Source organism: Lathamus discolor, chromosome Z (assembly GCF_037157495.1).
Source record: "Lathamus discolor isolate bLatDis1 chromosome Z, bLatDis1.hap1, whole genome shotgun sequence".
Taxonomy (NCBI): domain Eukaryota; kingdom Metazoa; phylum Chordata; class Aves; order Psittaciformes; family Psittacidae; genus Lathamus; species Lathamus discolor.
This window is the reverse complement of record NC_088909.1, coordinates 23401240-23418921: the sequence shown is the minus strand read 5'-3', so window position 1 is coordinate 23418921 and position 17682 is coordinate 23401240. Positions and strand designations below refer to the sequence as shown.

Genomic DNA, 17682 nt, shown 5'->3' with positions numbered 1-17682 from the left:
ACACACTGTTGCTGTGGTTACCGTATACATATTGCACAACCTCCCAAACACTTTCCTCTGTTTGGTAGCAACTTGTGCTAGAGAAGTAGCGTTCCTGCATAACCTCATCCCACCCCAGTGCAGCTGAGCCAGCGACTCATTCCTGAAACGAGATGACTCTGGGAAGCCTCTGGTGCCCAGCCCTGGGAGAAGCAAGAGGCAAAGAGGAGGGAGGGTGAGCACAGAGGGTGCATTGAGGTTGTGCTTTTGTGCGAGCTCTGAGCTGCACCCTGGAGCAGTCACAGCGCCCCAGGACTCTGCATGAAGGTGGGGAGATAGGCATGGTCCTAGCAGGGACAAGCACAGCATGTGAAGCTGTGTCTTGGTGACACCGAGCTGTGAACCTTGGTGTGTCTTGGGTAAGCATGGGAGTTCTGCAGCTCAGTAAGCTTCCCGGGGCAGGAGACCCTGGGAACACCCTGACCTTCATTGGAAATGGCGAGAAAAGGCTGCCCGGGAGCTGAGCACCGAGCCATGTACAAGCTCCTCCACCACATCACAGGACCTGTGCAACCTCCTCTTCATCTTCTGCCCCTGCCACGGGCTCTGGACCAAGTCACAGCCTCCTCCCAGGCTTCCTTTTCCGGGCTGCATGAGGAACAGCAGGAGCCAGCCAAGGACAGTGCTCCATCCCAACAAGGCTGTCATGGTGACAACAAATGCACTACAAACCCCCGCCTTTAGGAGCTGAAACCTGACCTGCTCAACCCGACCACACGGGGCACCTCGGCAGCCCTGGCAGCACTCAGGCAGATCTCTCCATGTGCCACTTCCTAGTTCTTTGGGATCTGCAGCCCCCGGTGCTGGCTGGAGCTCCTACAGAAGAGCTGCCGAAGTGCCTAGCTCCTGCTCAGCTCCTGCCTGCTGCCAGCTCTGTGAATCGGCCTGCTGCTGCCAAGCCCTACAGAGTTGCACGAGCTGGATGCTCCAGGTGTTACCTGGGCTCCTCTCTGGAGCTGTGAGCTGGAATCAGGGCCAAAGACGCCTGTTTCAGTGACGAGCTGCAGGGCAACCTAAGGACAAGGCTGTACCTTCAGCAAGCCTTGGTCTTAATATGGCAGCCCCAGTTACTGCCCTCCTTAAAGCAGAGGAGAGCACACAAGCAGCTCTTCCCCACTGTCTGCAGGGTGAGATGGCAGCCACAGGTCCTTGCTGGTTTAAATTCCCACTTCACAGCCATCCACTGTCACCTCTGAGCCTCTATGCTTTGGGACCTGCTTTCACATTTGATGAAGAGCAAGAACATGCTTGTTCAGGACAGAGCCCACCTGCTGCCACCGCTTTTGTGCAGTACCCAGGCTCTCTGGCCCTGTTTGAGCTCTACCAGGACAAGTTAGACAGAAGAGACAAACACACTGTGAGGCTGGCCTGATGAATTCCAGCCCTTCCATATGAGCCTACACGTGTCCTGCCTACCCTCGACTGTTCCCTCCGGGATGTCATTGCCTGCTGGCAGCCACGGGTTGTCACCCTGCCCCTGGCTGGGCTGTGAAACAAGCTGACAAGGTCACAAGGCTGGTTAGGGATGTGACAAAGTGGGATCCTTCATGTGGCTGTGACCATCTGGGACTGTCCAAAGCAGGCAGGTTGCTGTGGGATGCCTGCATCCTCTGACAGCAGCCCTGGCACCCACCTCCAAAGAAGAGGTAAGGTGAGTGATCCCAAACCACAGACTCTCAGAGGTGGCTGGTGGTCACCTCTGGAGGACTCCAGACCATGCTCCAGGTTAGGATCAGCATGAGCATGTTGCTCAGGGCTTTGTCCAGCCAAGAGCTGGCAACAGGGTCTCAGCAGAGAACATATGCCCCTCAGCCAAAAGGGATAGGTTGTCAGTGGGGCTATACCACAGAGCGGAGGGAGCAGAACTGATACCGCTGGGGTAGCTCAGCCGTGGGACTTTTGTGTCCATCCTTACCCTGCAGCGTCTCTGCACAGGGACGAGGGCAGGCAGGGACCACACTGTGCCAAAAGCTGCCTCTGTTGTTTGACCCAAGGTGCTGATTTATGCACAGGACCCTTCAGCAGGGGCTGTAGTGATAAGGGGAAGGAGGGTGCTGAGGCCCTGGCACAGGGTGCCCAGAGAAGCTGTGGCTGCCCCATCCCTGGCAGTGTTCAAGGCCAGGCTGGACGGGGCTCGGAGCAACCTGCTCTAGTGGAAGGTGTCCCTGCCCATGGCAGGGGACGGAACTGGGTGAGCTTTAAGGGCCCTTCCAACACAAACCTTTCTATGATTCCGTGTCGCTCACCAGCAGGCTCCATTTTCTCTATGGGCGGACACGCCGCCAGCACAGGACAGGGCCGCAGGGCAGCACGCGCGGTGAGGGGCTGGCAAGAGGGACCCCTGGGGGTCACGGAGGGGCCCCGGGGTGGCGGGGCCTCCCCGGCCATCCCCGGCCGTTGACGCGGCCGTGCCCTGGGGAGGCGGGAAGGGGCGGCCCGGAGCCCTGTGAGGGCGCGGCCCGGGCCCCTCCCGTCTCCATGGCGGCGCCTTAAACAAGCGGCGGCGGCGGCGGCTCCCCCCTCCTCAGAGCGCGGCGCCGGGAGGTGAGTGACCGACCGGCCGACCGGGCGAGCGCGGCGGAGCCGGACCGCCCCGGCCAGGGACCCCCGGACCCTGCTCCCGCCGCTGCCTGTCCCGGGGCTCTGGTACCCCCGCGTCCCCCGGGCCGGGGGAGTCCCGGCTTCGTGCGGGGACGAGCGGCGCGATGCGGGCCCTGGGGCGGCGGGGGCCCGGGGCCGGGTGGGGACCGGTGGCATCTCCGCCCCGCCGCTCCCGCTCCTCCCTAGCGACGGTCGCCAGGCAACGCAGCATTAGAGCCCGCGGCCCCTCCGTGCCCGCTCCCGGCTCTCGCCGAGGCCCCGTCCCGGGCACTGGGCGAGGTCCCCGCTCCGCACGTCGGGGCGCTGTAGTAGCAATGTTCTGGGCCCCGGCTGCCGTGTCGTGGGTGCTCAGTGCATGGCGAGGGATGCTGAGGGCCTGCTGAGGGATGCTAAGGGATGCTGAAGTGGCAGGGCAAGGCTGGCGAAACAAAGGCAGGCAGGGAGGCAAGACGGTGCAGCGGCCACAGAGACCCATCTGTGATTTGGCACCTCTGCTGCAGGCACCATGTTTGGGTGGGCCACAGCTAGTGTTGCTGCTGGCCCCACACAGAGGGATACAGGTGCTGGCAGAGGCAGCAGACAGGGGAGAGGTGGGGCTGGAGGAGGCAGCAGTGGTTCCTCATGATCAGCGATCTGCATTGCGTCATTCCGGAGAGTGCTCCCGAAGGGACAGCCTGATGCGCTCACTCCCTGCCAGCCCCTCGAGCCAGCAGCCTCGCTGCTGACAGCTCTCAGTCTGGAGCCTCCATCCCCCAAGACAGACCTTGGCTGTTGGCCCCCGGGCTTGTACGAAGCTGCCGCCAGTGCTCTGCCAACACCCAGCGCCTGCCGCGCTCCCACCAGCCTCACCAGTTCTGGGAGCAGAGCTGGGACCTCTGCCGGGGCAGCCAGCCACGGCCTAAGCAGTAACGGCTCCTTCTGCTCCCTGCCCTGCAGCCCCATGGCCGGGAGTGCTGAGATGGCATCCCTGGAAGAGAGCTTCCGCAAGTTCGCCATCTATGGCGACACCAAGGCTACAGGGCAAGAAATGAATGGGAAGAACTGGGCCAAGCTGTGCAAAGACTGCAAAGTCACTGACGGCAAAAGCATCACCAGCACTGATGTGGACATTGTCTTCTCCAAGGTGAAGTAAGTGACTTGGCTTCCCAGGGCCTCCCGCTACCCCAGGGGTGGGTGCAGGGTGGTGGTGCGGTGTTCCCTGGGGTTTGGTACCAAGCTCTGCATCCTGGGGTGCTGCGCTGCAGCGTCCTGGCCTCAGGGAGGTTCTGTGTCTGCTCTGGCAAGGCCTAATAACAAATTAATCTGAATTTTGCAGATGGGCGGCTCAGGTTTTGGTGGTCCCGCTCCCCAGCGTGGGGTGAGCCTGGGTGGTTCTACCAGGTTCCCATCCAGCAAAAAGTGCTGCAGGGAGCAGAGGAGGGTGCTCTGCGTGCCCTGGGCCTGGCCAGCCCCCAAAAGACCTTGGGAAGGATTCTGCTCCACAGGGGCAGGTGGACAGCTAAAGGCACCTGAAGCTGCTTTCAGGGTCTCTGAGGACATGGAGACATTCAGTGCTCCAACCAGGGTGCAGGAGCAAGGATGGGTGCTGCTCCCTCTGAGCCCTCTGTCTGGGCACCGGCCTGTTCACTGGTGGGGCCAGGATATGCTGAGCAGCGGGAGGCTTTTGGTGCCTAGGATGGTGGGTTGCTGCGCTGCCCAAGAGGTGAGGACCAGGTGCCTGTGGGAGAGGTGCTCTGTGCGCATCTTCCCAAATTCGACTAGAGAAGGACTGATATCTGCCAGGGAAGAGAGCGTGCTGGGCATCCCAGGCAGGCTGGCAGCAGTGGGGATGGATGCACGTACCCTTCTGCCACCAGCACCCAAGTCCCAGGGAGGAGGTTTTTGGCACCAGGGACTTTAACAGCATGTGACTGAAAAGTTCCTGGAGCTTAGCATTGGCTGTGCTCAGCCCCACTATTTAGCCAGGATTGTTCAGGCTGTGGCTGCAGTGCAGAGGCACGTGAGGGGCCTGAGGCTGGTGAAGGACAAAGTCTCTCTGATGTACTCATCCCACTGCAGCCCTGTTTGGAGGGAGGCGCAACATGAAGACTGCCTGGGTTTTGTGCTTGCAGAGGGAAGACAGCCCGTGTCATCAACTATGAGGAGTTCAAGAAGGCACTGGAGGAGCTGGCCCCAAAGAGGTTTAAGGACAAGAGCAAAGAGGAGGCGTACGAAGCCATCTGCCAGCTGGTGGCAGGGAAGGAGCCCATCAATGTGGGTGTCACGGTGAGTAAAGAGCCCCTCAGATGGTGGGAGCAGGAGAGATGGCAGAGGGGGCAGGACGGAGCTCTGCCCACAGTGCAAATGCCTTCCAGGGCCCACATGGCCTGAGCGGCCATAGGTGTGATGGGCATAGGTCTGGGGTTGCATAGGTCAGTGGGGCAAGGGATGAAGGTGGTGGGCCATGTTCTTGACTAACCATGTCCCACCTCCCCACTGCAGAAAGCCAAGACGGTGGGGGCTGTGGAGAGGCTGACGGACACCTCCAAGTACACAGGGTCTCACAAAGAGCGCTTTGATGAGAGTGGCAAAGGCAAGGGCAAGAGCGGGCGGGAGAACATTGTGGATACCAGTGGCTACGTCAGTGCCTACAAGAATGCAGGCACCTACGACACCAAAGTGAAGAAGTAGGGATGGGCACCCATAGCACCCACCGCCGTGGTCCCTGTGCATTGGCTGTGGTTCTTATGTCAGCCTTGGGGCATCCCCATGTAATGTGGGACCTGGGAGGCTGCACCGGGGCCAGCCCCAGGCTGGTGGGATGTTGGCTGCCCAATGCTGATGAGGCTGGGAACGCTGCCGGGCCACGTGCTCTGCTCCAGCACTATGTCTGTCTCCCCACCATGCTGTGACACCCCCCCAGCCCTTCTTGTGTCCCCCTCCATGCTGTCACCTCCACTCCCCTGCCACACTAACAGCACTGTTCCTCAGGGCGCCCCTGCCCCACTGGCACCTTCCCTACCTCAGCCCCAGCTTCTGGGGTACCCTCCCTGCTAGTCCCACCAGGGACCACAGCCTATCTTCCCTACAGACCCCCTGAGGACCTGCCTTAGCCCCACAGCACGACCACCTCCTTCCTTCCTCACTGGTGACCTCACCAGGGGGCTGCCCCAGCTTTGCCTCTCACCCAGCACTGTTAGTGCTGGTGCTGCTGGGGTGATCCCAGGCCAGCCTCGGGATACATCCCAGGAGAGCTTGGTGTTGCGTGGCTGTCGGCAAAGGTCTCCGATGTGAACCCCCCCCATGCATCCTGCTGCCTTTGTGAAGTCCAGACCAAAGGATGCTGCAGCCCCACGCTGTAACCTGGCTCGGCAATAAAGCCCTGTCCGCACTGATGCCCTTGGTCTGATTGTGTTCAGTGGGACCGTGCAGTGAGAGCCCCTTTCCCTGGTGGTGGGAGCCCCTTTTCAGCCATGCTGCTGCAGGGCTGCTGTGCCATGGGCTCAGCCCTGGCTGCCATTGGGTTTGGCAGCTCCTGGCTCACCCCGAGTTGCCTGAGCAACCACAGGCACACAAACACGAGCGCCTGGCTCCCACTGCTGCTCTGTTTGCAACCAAACACACGAGCTCCTGGTAACGATCCCTGGGAAGAGGCTGGGCTCCAGGATGGGCCAGCAGCTTGGGGATGGGACGGCTGCTCCATTGGGTGCTCAGGTGTGTGAAGATGGGTGTGCAAGCACTGCTACCCCAATCCCAGGCACCAGCAGAGTGGCAGTGCCAGGCTTTGCAGCTTGATCGCCACCTCCATGGTCACGTATTTGGAGCTAGGCTTCCTAAATAACCCACAGTGGTTGTTTCACAGGTGCCTCAGCTTATGGTGCTGGGCACAAGGGGTGTGCTGGGAGCAGGCATGTGGCTTGGGTAGGCTTGCTCAGTGCCAGCACACAGCACTGCACCTTCTACACCATAGCTGCTGCTTTTGAAGACACGGGAGGAAGAGGAGGCTGTCATCTGGGCTGGTTTCAGCCTCACTCTCAGTAAGTGTTTACCAGTGTCTGCAGTGACAGGCGGGGGCTGTTTGTCCTCCTTTGAGTGGGTCAGAGGGAGTTTGTGGCTGTCTGTGCCCCTAAATGTTCTTTTCTGAGATCCAGTGTTCCTCTTTCCAGAGTTGTTGCTGGGGGCCTGGAGGCTTTAACTCTTTGCTGACTCCATGGCCTGGCTGTCAAAAGAAGGTGCAAAATTCCCAGGGCAAGGCTTCCCTGCATTGCCCCATGGTCCATGGAAGTGCCATCCACATCCCTATCCTTGTGCAGACCAGAAGGCTCTGCAGAAAAAGAACATTTTGGGAAGAGGGGGGCAGGTCAGGCTTTGTGGGACTCCTTCCCCCCCTGTAAGTGGCTCTGCTCATGAGCTGCTGGTGGAGGGAAGGGGGTACCTGTGTTGTACAGGGAGGGAGCTGTGGGTCAAGACTGGGTAATCAAGACTGGGAAGGGGATTTCTGCCTGGTTTTAAGCTCACATGTGGTACGAGCAGCAGCTCCGGCATCCCCACGTTCAGTGACAGAGCGTGGCATTCCAGAGCAGTTGTTCCCCGCAGAGATGCTCACCCTGCTCTGCTGCTGCCTGAGCTGTCCATGTAACATCCATGGTCTGCAGCCTGCAAGGAGGGTGGATGGGTCCTCACTTGGAATTACTTCTCCTGTTCATCTGGAAGCACAGGGAGCTGAGCCACTGCTGCTCGGGCGACAGAGCTGCTGGGGCAGGGATGGGACAAACAGCACAGCCAAGCCTCGCTATCAGTCGCTCGCTCCTTGTTCTGAATCCTGAACAGAATCATAGAACCGCAGAATGGTTTGGGTTGGAAAGGACATTAGGATCATCCGGTTCCAACCAGCAGCTTCTTTGCAGCCTCTGAAGCCATGGCAGAGGCCAGCAGTTCCCATGCGCTGCCAAACTGCCCAGCCTAGAAGTGCTCCTCACCTGCTCCAGCTCCTGAGTTCTCCACTGCTTGCTCCACAGCTTACATGTGACTTTCCGACCTTCTCATTCCCAAGGAGGCAGCTCCAGTGCATGCTGTTGCTCCCTGGATATGGACATGGCTGCCTGGTGAGCTCAGCTAGCAATGGCTATATGCTCTGGTGTCTCAGTGCTGCCAAACCAGCCCCAGGAGAACCAGTGCCAGCAGAGACCGCACAAGTCTAATGGCTGCAGAGTGGCTAAAATCGACTTGAAAAGAAGTCACTTCCCCATATGTGATGGGAACAGCTTCCTGGGAACAGCGGGATGCTGGTGAGTATCTGAAGTACCGTGGTTGCGACCTGCTTTACAGATACATCACACAGCCCCCGTGTGTGGATGAAGCCAGGTGAACACACGGCTTCACAGGGAGGTTAAGTGCAAGAAATATGGCCGTTAAATACCGGCTTTCATGACCAGTGGAGACAGCGACATGGAAGTCCCCAGGATGGTTGGCACTGGAGCATGGGATGGATGAGGAGGGGCCAAGCTGGAGTGCTCAGCCCTTGAGAAGACCATAACCTGCAGAAACTTCCATGGGTCCAGCAGCTCTGGCTGTTTTCCCAGTGGATCTTGAAGCGGTGCCACAGGCTGATGAGAGAGCAGAGACCTTTGAATGTTAGCTGCAGAACTACTTTCTGTGATGAATACTGACACAGCCCAAATGAAAGGGCTTGCAGCCATTTCCCCTGCACTAATGAATTTGCTCTGGCCAAGCCTTTGCTCAGCAGTTGGCTCTGCACCAGCTCAAGAAAGATGTCGTGCAGCCAGAGTGCAATTCCCTCACAGTGGAGGGTCTCTCAGCCAGTACTTACGTTGTTTGCATTGATCTGAGCTCCGGATGCAACGCTTAATTCTCCTTCCCATTTGTTGCTTCCCCTTGGCTTCTCTCAGTCCCCACTCCTGCAGTGGAGGGATGCGCCAGACCCTGCCACCTGCAGGACACGCACCTGATCCCCCACTCTGGACAAACCCAGACCCTCTCACAGGCTCATGTCCCAGCCTGCCAGGGAGATGTGCAGCTGGGCAGGCTCAGCTGAGTGGTTACTGAGCCGTAAAATGCGTTCTTTACCCCCCAAGGTCACTTCCTTAAAGAGTTCAGTTCTGGGCCCCTCACTACAGGAGAGACATTGAGGTGCTGGAGCAGGTCCAGAGAAGGGCAACAGAGCTGGTGAAGGGGCTGGAGCACAAGTGTGATGGGGAACGGCTGAGGGAACTGGGGGGGGTTTAGTCTGGAGAAGAGAAGGCTCAGGGGGACCTTATTGCTCCCTACAACTGCCTGACAGGAGGATGGAGCCAGGAGGTGGCTGGTCTCTGCTCCCAAGGAACAAGGGATAGGACAAGAGGAAACAGCCTCAAGCTGCACCAGGGGTGGTTTAGACTGGATGTTAGGAACAATCTCTTCCCCAAAGGGTGTTCAGGCATTGGAACAGGCTGCCCAGGGCAGTGGTGGAGTCACCGGCCCTGAAGTGCTCAAAAAAGGTGTAGATGAGGCCCTCAGTGGCATGGCTCAGTGCTGGCCTTGGCAGTGCTGGGAGTGGTTGGCCTTGAATATCTTGAAGGTCCTTTCCAACCCAGTTAATTCCATGGCTGTGTCTAGGGTCATGTCTGAGGCGCTGCATGCTTTGACAGCAAGTTGTGTGCCTGTGATGAGGGATCTGGCTTCTCTGAAAGGTTATTTTGGTGGTTTGGCAGAGATGCTGATCAGTGCTCTGCAAGTGTGTAGATTCACTCCTAGAACAGTGAGACAGTGGATGCCAATAGGCCCAGGGAGGTCTTTGTACGCCTGTGTGGGAGCACCAGGAAGAGCTCATAGATGTTGCTGTTCCAAAACCCTTCTCCCTCAGCGAGCATTCCCCCAGAGAGCTTGTTGTGCTGGTGGAGGGCAGAGCCTTGGTCCCAGGCCAGGCAGAACAGCTTCCCCACCATGCTGTACCTGCGCTGCCTTCCGTGTACTTTTCCATTTCACTGCTAGCCTGATGGACAACGCTTTTCAAAACACACAGGCTGGGCTGTCAGTCGTGTTCAGACGAGATGCAGGGAGCAGCTTGCATCCCGGTGGGTCAGCACTTTCTCAGAGTTTCTTCTGAGAAACATTTAAATCTGGGGCTAGGATGCTAAATCCTTGCAGCCAGTGCCCTGAGACACTGGTTGGACCATGGATGCTTCATGGCCAGCTGCCTGCTGCCAACACTGCACAGGAATATTGATTCAGTGCTATCTTGGAGGGAACTCAATTAACTAAATTTCCATCTTCCCAGCAGAGAAAATGGGATTACACAGAAGTCATCTCCACATTTTGTTAATATGATAATAGAAATGTTAATATAATAGCAGAAATGGAAGAACATGGGGGAAGATAAAAGCCGGAAGATGCAGAGAAACAAAATAAATTTAAAAAACCCAGCATTAGATTCATCAGCTTTAAACATAACATTTCAATATAATATATATAACATTATAACCAGATAATACTGAACACAGCCCATATTTCATGCCTGTTTGTTCCCTGTCCAGACGCCATAATTGCTCTGAAGTGCAGCACTGACCAGAGCCTTGTGCTGGTAGTACTGACGCAGTTCTTCCTTGTGAGAATGTCTCAATACGGGTGCATTTTTCAACTTCAGAGGTGTTCTGTGAGCAGTGGGACTGCTTTCTGCTGTCAGCTGTGGCAGCAGCACTGTTTGTGGACACTACAGACCTGGGAGAGGCTGTTGCAAAAGTGAAATGAAATAGTGAGTGTGCATTCAGGAGAGTGAAGCTGCTACCGGCAGTTCTCCCCAGGCTGAGAGGCTGATTTACACTTACTCAAAGTCACATTTTACAATGTTAAAGCTCTCGGTTTTCAGCTTGGAGCTCTGTGTTTGAAGACAAATCCAACTGCAGCTCCGATTCATTTTACAATTTCATGCATAGCTGGCTTACAGTGCTTAATAGCTGATAGAAACCATTCGAAGAGATGAATAGCGTGTGCTGAGGCAGCTGGAAACACGTCAGCAGAACACTGTGATTACAAAAAGCAAGTGTTCATAGTATCATGGAATTGCAGCCTGGTTTGGGTTGGAAGGGACCTTAAAACTCACCCAGTTCCAACCCCTGCCACAGGCAGGGACACCTTCCACTAGAGCAGGTTGCTCCAAGCCCCATCCAACCTGGCCTTGAGCACTGCCAGGGATGTGGCAGCCACAGCTTCTCTGGGCACCCTGTGCCGGGGCCTCAGCACCCTCATGGGTTTTCTTTATCTTGTTTTGACCTGAGATACGTTTTCTTAGAAAAGCAGTTTTGTCACACCCATGATATTCCTGACTTTCTGCTCACCGAACTGGCATTTTCATATCTTGGTTTAAATGTCTCTATCCAGTTCCAGCCCTCTGCAGTGTACAATGTGCATTAATGATCATACGTGATCATAATGATCACCAACATAGTTTGCTCATGTGTCAAAGCCCCAGTGCAGGGGCATTGTAAGAAGCGTATGTGACTTGGGATCAGAGGAGCTCTGCTGGAACACAGATCAATGGCAGGCAAGCTGTGTACCCTACCTGTGCCCAGCCCATGCCTCTGGCTGTCCAGCACAAGAGCCCTGGTCTCCTGAAGTCTGGCAAGTTTTTTCAGTTCCAGTCAGGAATTCCACCTGCGAGTGCAGATGGTTATTATTGCAGAACAGCTCACCTAAAGGAAGCACAGCAAGAAGGTTGAACTTACAAGTGCTGTATGGAGCAGTAGGAAAGCTTGGTTTGGTGCTTCAGCAGTCACTTATCCATCCTGTGATATTACTGGCTCCGTATTACCTTGTTCCTGCTGTGTAGTGAATCAAAGCTCCTGGAGAAGGCTGGCACTGGCACAAGAAGTGTGCGCTTGCATAGCACCAGTTCTTGTGAGCCTTATAAAGCCACATCAGCTACCATTTACTTGGTGTCCAGGAGGCTGTAAATCAGTCCTGCCCAAAAAAGCATCCAATGGTGCTTCAATAGCAATGCGACATTTTTTGGAGGCAAAGTCTATGAGCAGAAGATGGCAGAGAAACCAGAGCTCCAAACACTGACACAAAACCCCCTGCTGCAGCAGCCTCCCAGTTGCTGCCTGGGAAGATTATTAATAGAGCAAGTAAATAAAGTTGTCCTCATGCCAGTTGAGACTTCCAGAAATGTACACAAGCTGGTCATGGGGGTAACCTGAGTGTCAAAGGCATAATGCCATCGGTGAGGTGCCACACAGTCCCAGAATGCGGTTATTCTTTTATAGATAAGTTTGTATATCAACACTTCATACATACATATCAATCTATGTACATAATTCATATATGGACATGTGGAGTCAGCCTGTGTTCATATTGATGTTCTTTTTAGTGCTGCCCTTGTCCCCAGAGGAAGTTTAAGCATACTGGTGAGCACTCCTATAGCTTTATCTGAAGTCCCCCTTAAATTATTTTTTAACTAAAAAATCCTGCATCTGACAGTGATGAGTCCTGTAATGAGCTGCCGTATTCCAGATTTCCTTGTCTTTTTTTAATCCTCTGGTCTTGCTTATCAGCTGTTTCATCATTTTCCACTAAGACATTTGGGTCACAGCATTACTTTTTCTAGTGTCTGTTATCTGGCAGGCCACACAATGATGACATAGAATTCCTGAACTGCTGTTCCAAGATCCACCCCTCCTTCCCAAGGGTTATAATGCCATCTAAGAACTGGTGAGATTCACTCCTTTTTGCAGACACACTTTTCTTATGGGGCAGGACAAAATATTTCGAACATCAGCCCCTTTGCCTTATTCTGGTGAAATACGCTGATGGCTGAGGGAGAACCAGCTGCTACAGAAAGACCCAGAGGACTTTAAAGGTGGATTAAACTAAAAGCAAGGTCATTACTACAAAATGAGAAGTCAGATTTGCAAATAACCAACAGGAAGTACAGTTAGGATCCTACAAGCAGAAGTCTGTGCCTGGATGGGGCAAAGGGGTGTCCGCCCTCATTGATCACAAAGTGGTTGCCACCAACGGAGCAAAGAACTCCCAGTGAGGGTGTAGGATGTACTGAGGGAGCAAACTCCAGCAGAATTAGTAGAACCTGGGGAGGTTTCAACTGGATTACCTTGTACAGAGTGTGATAAACTTGCCTTTCCTGGAGCACGTGGCATAACAGAAGAGGTGGAGACAGCTGCTTGTGCTCAGCCTGAAAAAGAACAAGTTAGAGGAGAATCTTACTGTTTACAGCTAATGGAAGGTGTACAGAAGACAGAGCCAGACTCTTCTTGCAGGTACAAAGTGCTGGGCCAAGAGGTAATGAAAAAAAGTCGGAACATAGGAAACGGTATGTGTGACTTTATTTAGCACAAGGGTAGTCAAGTAATGGAGCAGCAGTCCAGAGAGGCTGCAGCATCTCGACCCTTACAGATACTGAAAGCTTGGCAAGATCCAGAGCAACCTGACCTACCTGATCCTGGTCAGAGCAGAGAGTTGGACTAAACAATCTCCAGAGATCATTTCCTACCTAAGTTCTGGGAATAAGGGGAAAGTGGGATAAGTAAAAAGAGAAAATCACTAGTCAACAAGGGGATCGTGTTAACTCTTGTCAAGAAGCCACAACAAGGGCTGAGAGAAAATGTAATGATTTTCCTACAAATCTATTAGAGGAAAAGAGGGGATAAACCAAAGTGAAACTAGCACTTAAGCTAGGGGTCTGGTTTTATCAAGAGCTAAATGTGGCTCTATTTCTATATCTATCCATAAATGTAGATGCAGTAAGGCTGCAAGTTAGAAATAGATTCTCTAGTTTAATAGCAAGACTTGCAAGAACATTCCCACATTGAAAAACTCAGGAAAAAAGATACCTCATATTTTTAAGGTAGAACATCTTCTGATAAAAGTAACTTGAACGGTCTAATCTTCAAGGAACTTACTGAGGGAATTCAGTAAGTTAATTCAGTGCTGATTAAGACTGGCAACTTTAGCAAGTAAAATTACCAAAAGACGTGAGTAGCACTGCCTAAATCCAGTGTAAACCTGCTCTATATTTCACCTAAAACCTAATGTTATTGCTCTAGTGTTCACTGATCAGCAACAGGCAGTTTTATAAAGCAATGGAGTAAGCAATGGAGAGTTCAGCTGAGGAAAACTGACACTGCCAGTCAGTGAGTCCTTCAGGTTATTGTACAGTAACAGTTAAAAGTCAATGTAGATCATTGTTTGATTGTATTCAGGCAATGTTGCTCATGCTACTGTGAAGTGGAAGAGCTCTTGAGAAATCTTGACTTACTATGAGCTGTGCTATCTGCTGGTGTCTCCGTTGCAGAGAACCTTTTACACCACCTTCCATTTACCAATGAAAGAGGCTTTGCCCCTTTGTCCAAAGGTATGTAGTGTGTAGTGTCCCTTCTGCCCAAACCAGCACAGAGCTCTTCAGCCTCAGAAATATTTTCAGCAAGAGGAAGCCGGTGAGTTTCCAGCCGATTCCTACCCAGCAGAAGAGGAAATCACTAAACTTTTTATGCTTGCTTTATATTTTTAACGTGTACAAGGCAGGAAATGAGAATTCTACAAATGTCTTTGGCACCTACTGAGCTTTCCTTGTAACTTCCCACATCCTTTTGTGTGGAGAACAATCCAACACAAAGCTACTGCAATGGAGCTGTCATCAAAAAATCACCCACAATAGTTCTGAATAATGCTTTCAGTTTGGTATTTCTCCCACACTGGATCATTCTCTTGTGCCAACAGCAAGAGCAGACAAGATGTGACTGGCAGAGATGAGCTGACTGTATGCTTGACCTTCCTGTTGACCTTTCTATCACTGTACAGACTGGGCATTGTCAGTTTGTGCTGAATTTAAAGTTGGTTCAAGGTGCAGGAAGTTTTGCAGGAAGTTTTTCAGTCTGTGGCTGATGGAAATATGTGTGGCTGAACATCTCATTGTGTGGCAGGCTTGGATCACAGCTAACTGGTTCACTGGGATTTCTTTTGGGTTTCTTCTTTCAAATCACGACAAGCAGGTGAAAGAAAAAGGTGGGTGGTTTTTAAAAGGGTGTATTAAATGTGTTTCAATGGTTAGTCTTATGACTGACCTCGAAGCATTTTACTATATGCTGTAGATTCTATTAAACCAGTACACCAGTATGGTAAGTTTGAGCAATAATGCTAACAACATGGAGAAGTACATCTCGAAAGACACAGTTCCAACCCAGTATTCAGAAGTCTACATTCTTACTTGGATTAGACATAGCAGTGTGGCTTTTCTGTGCCATATGATTTAACTGCTTTTGAAAATCCCCTTTTAAATGCATGGTAGATCGTAAATTTTAAGACCATGTTGGTATTAAAAAGGTTGCATATATTACTTTGGCATTTTAGGCTTAACAGCCTACAATAAAAAAGCAGGATGCCAGCTCCTGTAATTATAGTTACCTGCAATAGTTAGCTGAAAATGAATACTCCAAACACGAAAGGAAAGGCTGCTGAGAACAGGGCTCCTCTTCAACTTCAAACTCATCAGATAACTTAAGGTTCTTTAAAAGGTTGTATTGAAGTTGGAGGCAGGATGGGTACCTGGCGTGCTGGAAGAGGATGCTGTTATACCAGAGAGGTGCAGGCCCACACAGAGCTATCCCTGAGCAGAATATGGGTGGTTGGCCACCAGCCCCAGTGCCATGGCATAGGGCAGGGACCATGGTGGGGATCTTCTGGTCCCTTCCATGGTGAGAGACACCATGGAGCAGCAGCCTGCCAGGAAGAGAGGTCAAAACTGCTCCCCAGAAGATCAGTGGTTTATCATCACCATCCTATTTCCCACAATTTTCAGCATTTATGGAAACTAGCTGCTAAGGCTGCTCACCTCAGTGTTGCTGACATTGATATGATTTCCATTTCAAATATGCAATTTCACAATATAACATTAAAACCAATGCATATAAGGAAGAAAATAGAGAGCTATGTACATTCTGTTATCTCTCTAGATCTTCACAGCAACTACAAGCTCATCAGGCAACAGCATCTTCTGGAAGAAGAAAATAAATGAACTTGAAAATGAAAATAAAACATAGGAAGTATGTATTGATATCCTCCGTCCACTGCTCAGGTGTAGGTTCTCATTCCCAGTATTACTAGTCCCATAGGGACATATACACAGCAGATAAATGGGAACAGGAAGCACTTTTTTTTCTTTGAAAACTCAATCCTAAAGACAAGATTTATGCTAGAGGAGACAATATAATCATAGTGTCACAGAATGGTTTGGGTTGGAAGGAACTTCCAAGCTTACCTAGTTCCATCCTTCTGCCATAGGCAGACACAATATTAAAGATTGGGAAAACACAGGATTTAGGTTCATTTAATCACAGCATCTTGACAGATTCATGTAAGAGGTTTCCTGTTTGTTTGGCTGCTTCTTCTCTAGTCCCATCCCTCTGTGCATTGGAACATGTGTTTCCCTGCATGCTGACAGCAGAGGACTGGCAGAGCCAAACTGCAGCAATTCCATCTCGATCTCACCTTAACTGAGTTCACAGAGTGTGGAGTACAATGTGATGGAGGAGATAGGTGATCCTGCTTGTGCTCTTGGAAAGCACTTGTCTGTCTTTTAGACAGGGAGATTATTTATTGAAGGAAACATGTTTTTTTTACTGATGCAAAGATGCAAGGTGGAGTAACTGTACCTGTTTGAATCTAGTGCCGTGTAAGTTTTGTCTACTTTAGTTACTGATAAAAGGGTTCTTCTACCTGATGTCTTTAATGCATTTTAGTATCAGAAACCCACTGGAGACATAAAACCCAAATAAGTAGGGCCTCAAGCGGCTAAATTTAGGTACATGTACTCTGGAAACCACCTTGAAGAGGCTTTGTTTCTTGACTAATAAATTAAAACTGGCAGACAGCAAAACCAAACCAAACACAGAAGATGAGAAGATGCTGATCTTTGAAGAAGTATTACTGAAGACAGACAGAAACAGTATAATGTAAGAAGGGATTCAGACATACCAGAACAGGATGAAGCCCTGCATCCCAGCACAACTGAATGAACACTTGTGTGGGGTTTCCTATTTTTAAAATACAGATGACTAATGAAAAAAAAATCACACTAAATAAACTTTGAGAGACTAAAATATTCCTCACTTGCAGTAGGGGACAGCAGCCTGTGGGCATTCCTAAGGATGCAAAGGAATTTGCCAGTTTAGGGCACTTACCTGTGAATTCTGGTGAATTCAGGAATCTCTGATGGTTTTCCAGTACATTTCTGTGTTCTGCAGGAATTCAGAGGTGCTCTTTCAGCTGCTGGTGTGTCTGCAGGCTGGACACATAAATTCTATTTCTCCCCTTCGAATTATCTACAATCTGATATGTAAAGTTTTTCTACTTATAACTTCAACTCAATTAATCCAAAATCAAAGCAGCAGTGGGAAAGAGTCTAATGCATTCAGTACTGGACTTGACATCTACTGAAGTATGCCAGGGAATATTGTATATGGACAAGAGCAAATACTAGATTCCAAAGTTTGAGGTACCTCAAAGTAACTGGAGTGAACTTGTGGAGAATATTTGTAAGAACCTGTAATATAATTAGAGCCATTCCTAGGTTCAAAAAAGCCAAGTTTGGGTTTTAGTGGCACTTCCTTTTATTTTAGTTCTGGAATTCAAGACAGACACTGGCATGCCTAAAAGTATACAATAATAGAAATAGCCAAGAGCCCAACATGAAGCCTGAAGGACTTTTTGGGATCTTTTTAATAACAACCTTATGACAAGCTGTTGGAATTCGATGCTAGAAAGAGGAGTTGATGCTTGGCTCAGTGATATCAATGATTAACAGTCTTTATTTCCTGGTCTTTTACTGACTGATAAATTAGTTTGGAACTCGAAATAAATGTTTCTGTGCTGTTGCAGGATATTAAGTATAAGGTAACTTTAGGGTCATGGTTATGACTTTGTGCACAAAATACCTTCATGACTTAATAAGGTTACCCTGAAAAGCACTTTACAGACAGAAAATGCAAGAATTCTCATTTGGTAGAACATGTTCCTGGACATGCCACAACAAACTCATGTTAAACATGTGTATAC

General features: G+C 51.3%; 1 protein-coding gene across 3 annotated transcripts; it reads left to right on the top strand.

Annotated features, from left to right (window-relative positions):
* Positions 1 to 2346: 2346 nt before the first annotated feature.
* TPPP3 (tubulin polymerization promoting protein family member 3) lies at positions 2347 to 6014 on the top strand. Of its 3 annotated transcripts, none has more exons than XM_065661814.1 (4): positions 2347 to 2356; positions 3577 to 3768; positions 4752 to 4905; positions 5122 to 5762. In XM_065661814.1, the coding sequence occupies exons 2-4, from the start codon at positions 3581 to 3583 to the stop codon at positions 5308 to 5310; spliced, it is 531 nt and encodes a 176-aa protein (XP_065517886.1). In that variant the 5' UTR covers positions 2347 to 2356; positions 3577 to 3580; the 3' UTR covers positions 5311 to 5762. The 3 variants fall into 3 exon arrangements, with proteins under 3 accessions (XP_065517886.1, XP_065517885.1, XP_065517887.1); XM_065661813.1 differs by lacking the exon at positions 2347 to 2356 and adding an exon at positions 2549 to 2583; XM_065661815.1 differs by lacking the exon at positions 2347 to 2356 and adding an exon at positions 5769 to 6014 and having other exon boundaries at positions 3519 to 3768; positions 5122 to 5306.
* The last annotated feature ends 11668 nt before the right edge of the window (positions 6015 to 17682 follow it).

Excerpts from the sequence above, each read along its gene's own strand:
- TPPP3 (XM_065661815.1), top strand. The coding sequence starts at position 3,581 with ATGGCCGGGAGTGCTGAGATGGCATCCCTGGAAGAGAGCTTCCGCAAG. Across the intron at positions 4,906-5,121 it reads CCATCAATGTGGGTGTCACG|AAAGCCAAGACGGTGGGGGC; the intron begins GTGAGTAAAGAG and ends TCCCCACTGCAG. Across the intron at positions 5,307-5,768 it reads TACGACACCAAAGTGAAGAA|TGACCTCACCAGGGGGCTGC; the intron begins GTAGGGATGGGC and ends CTTCCTCACTGG.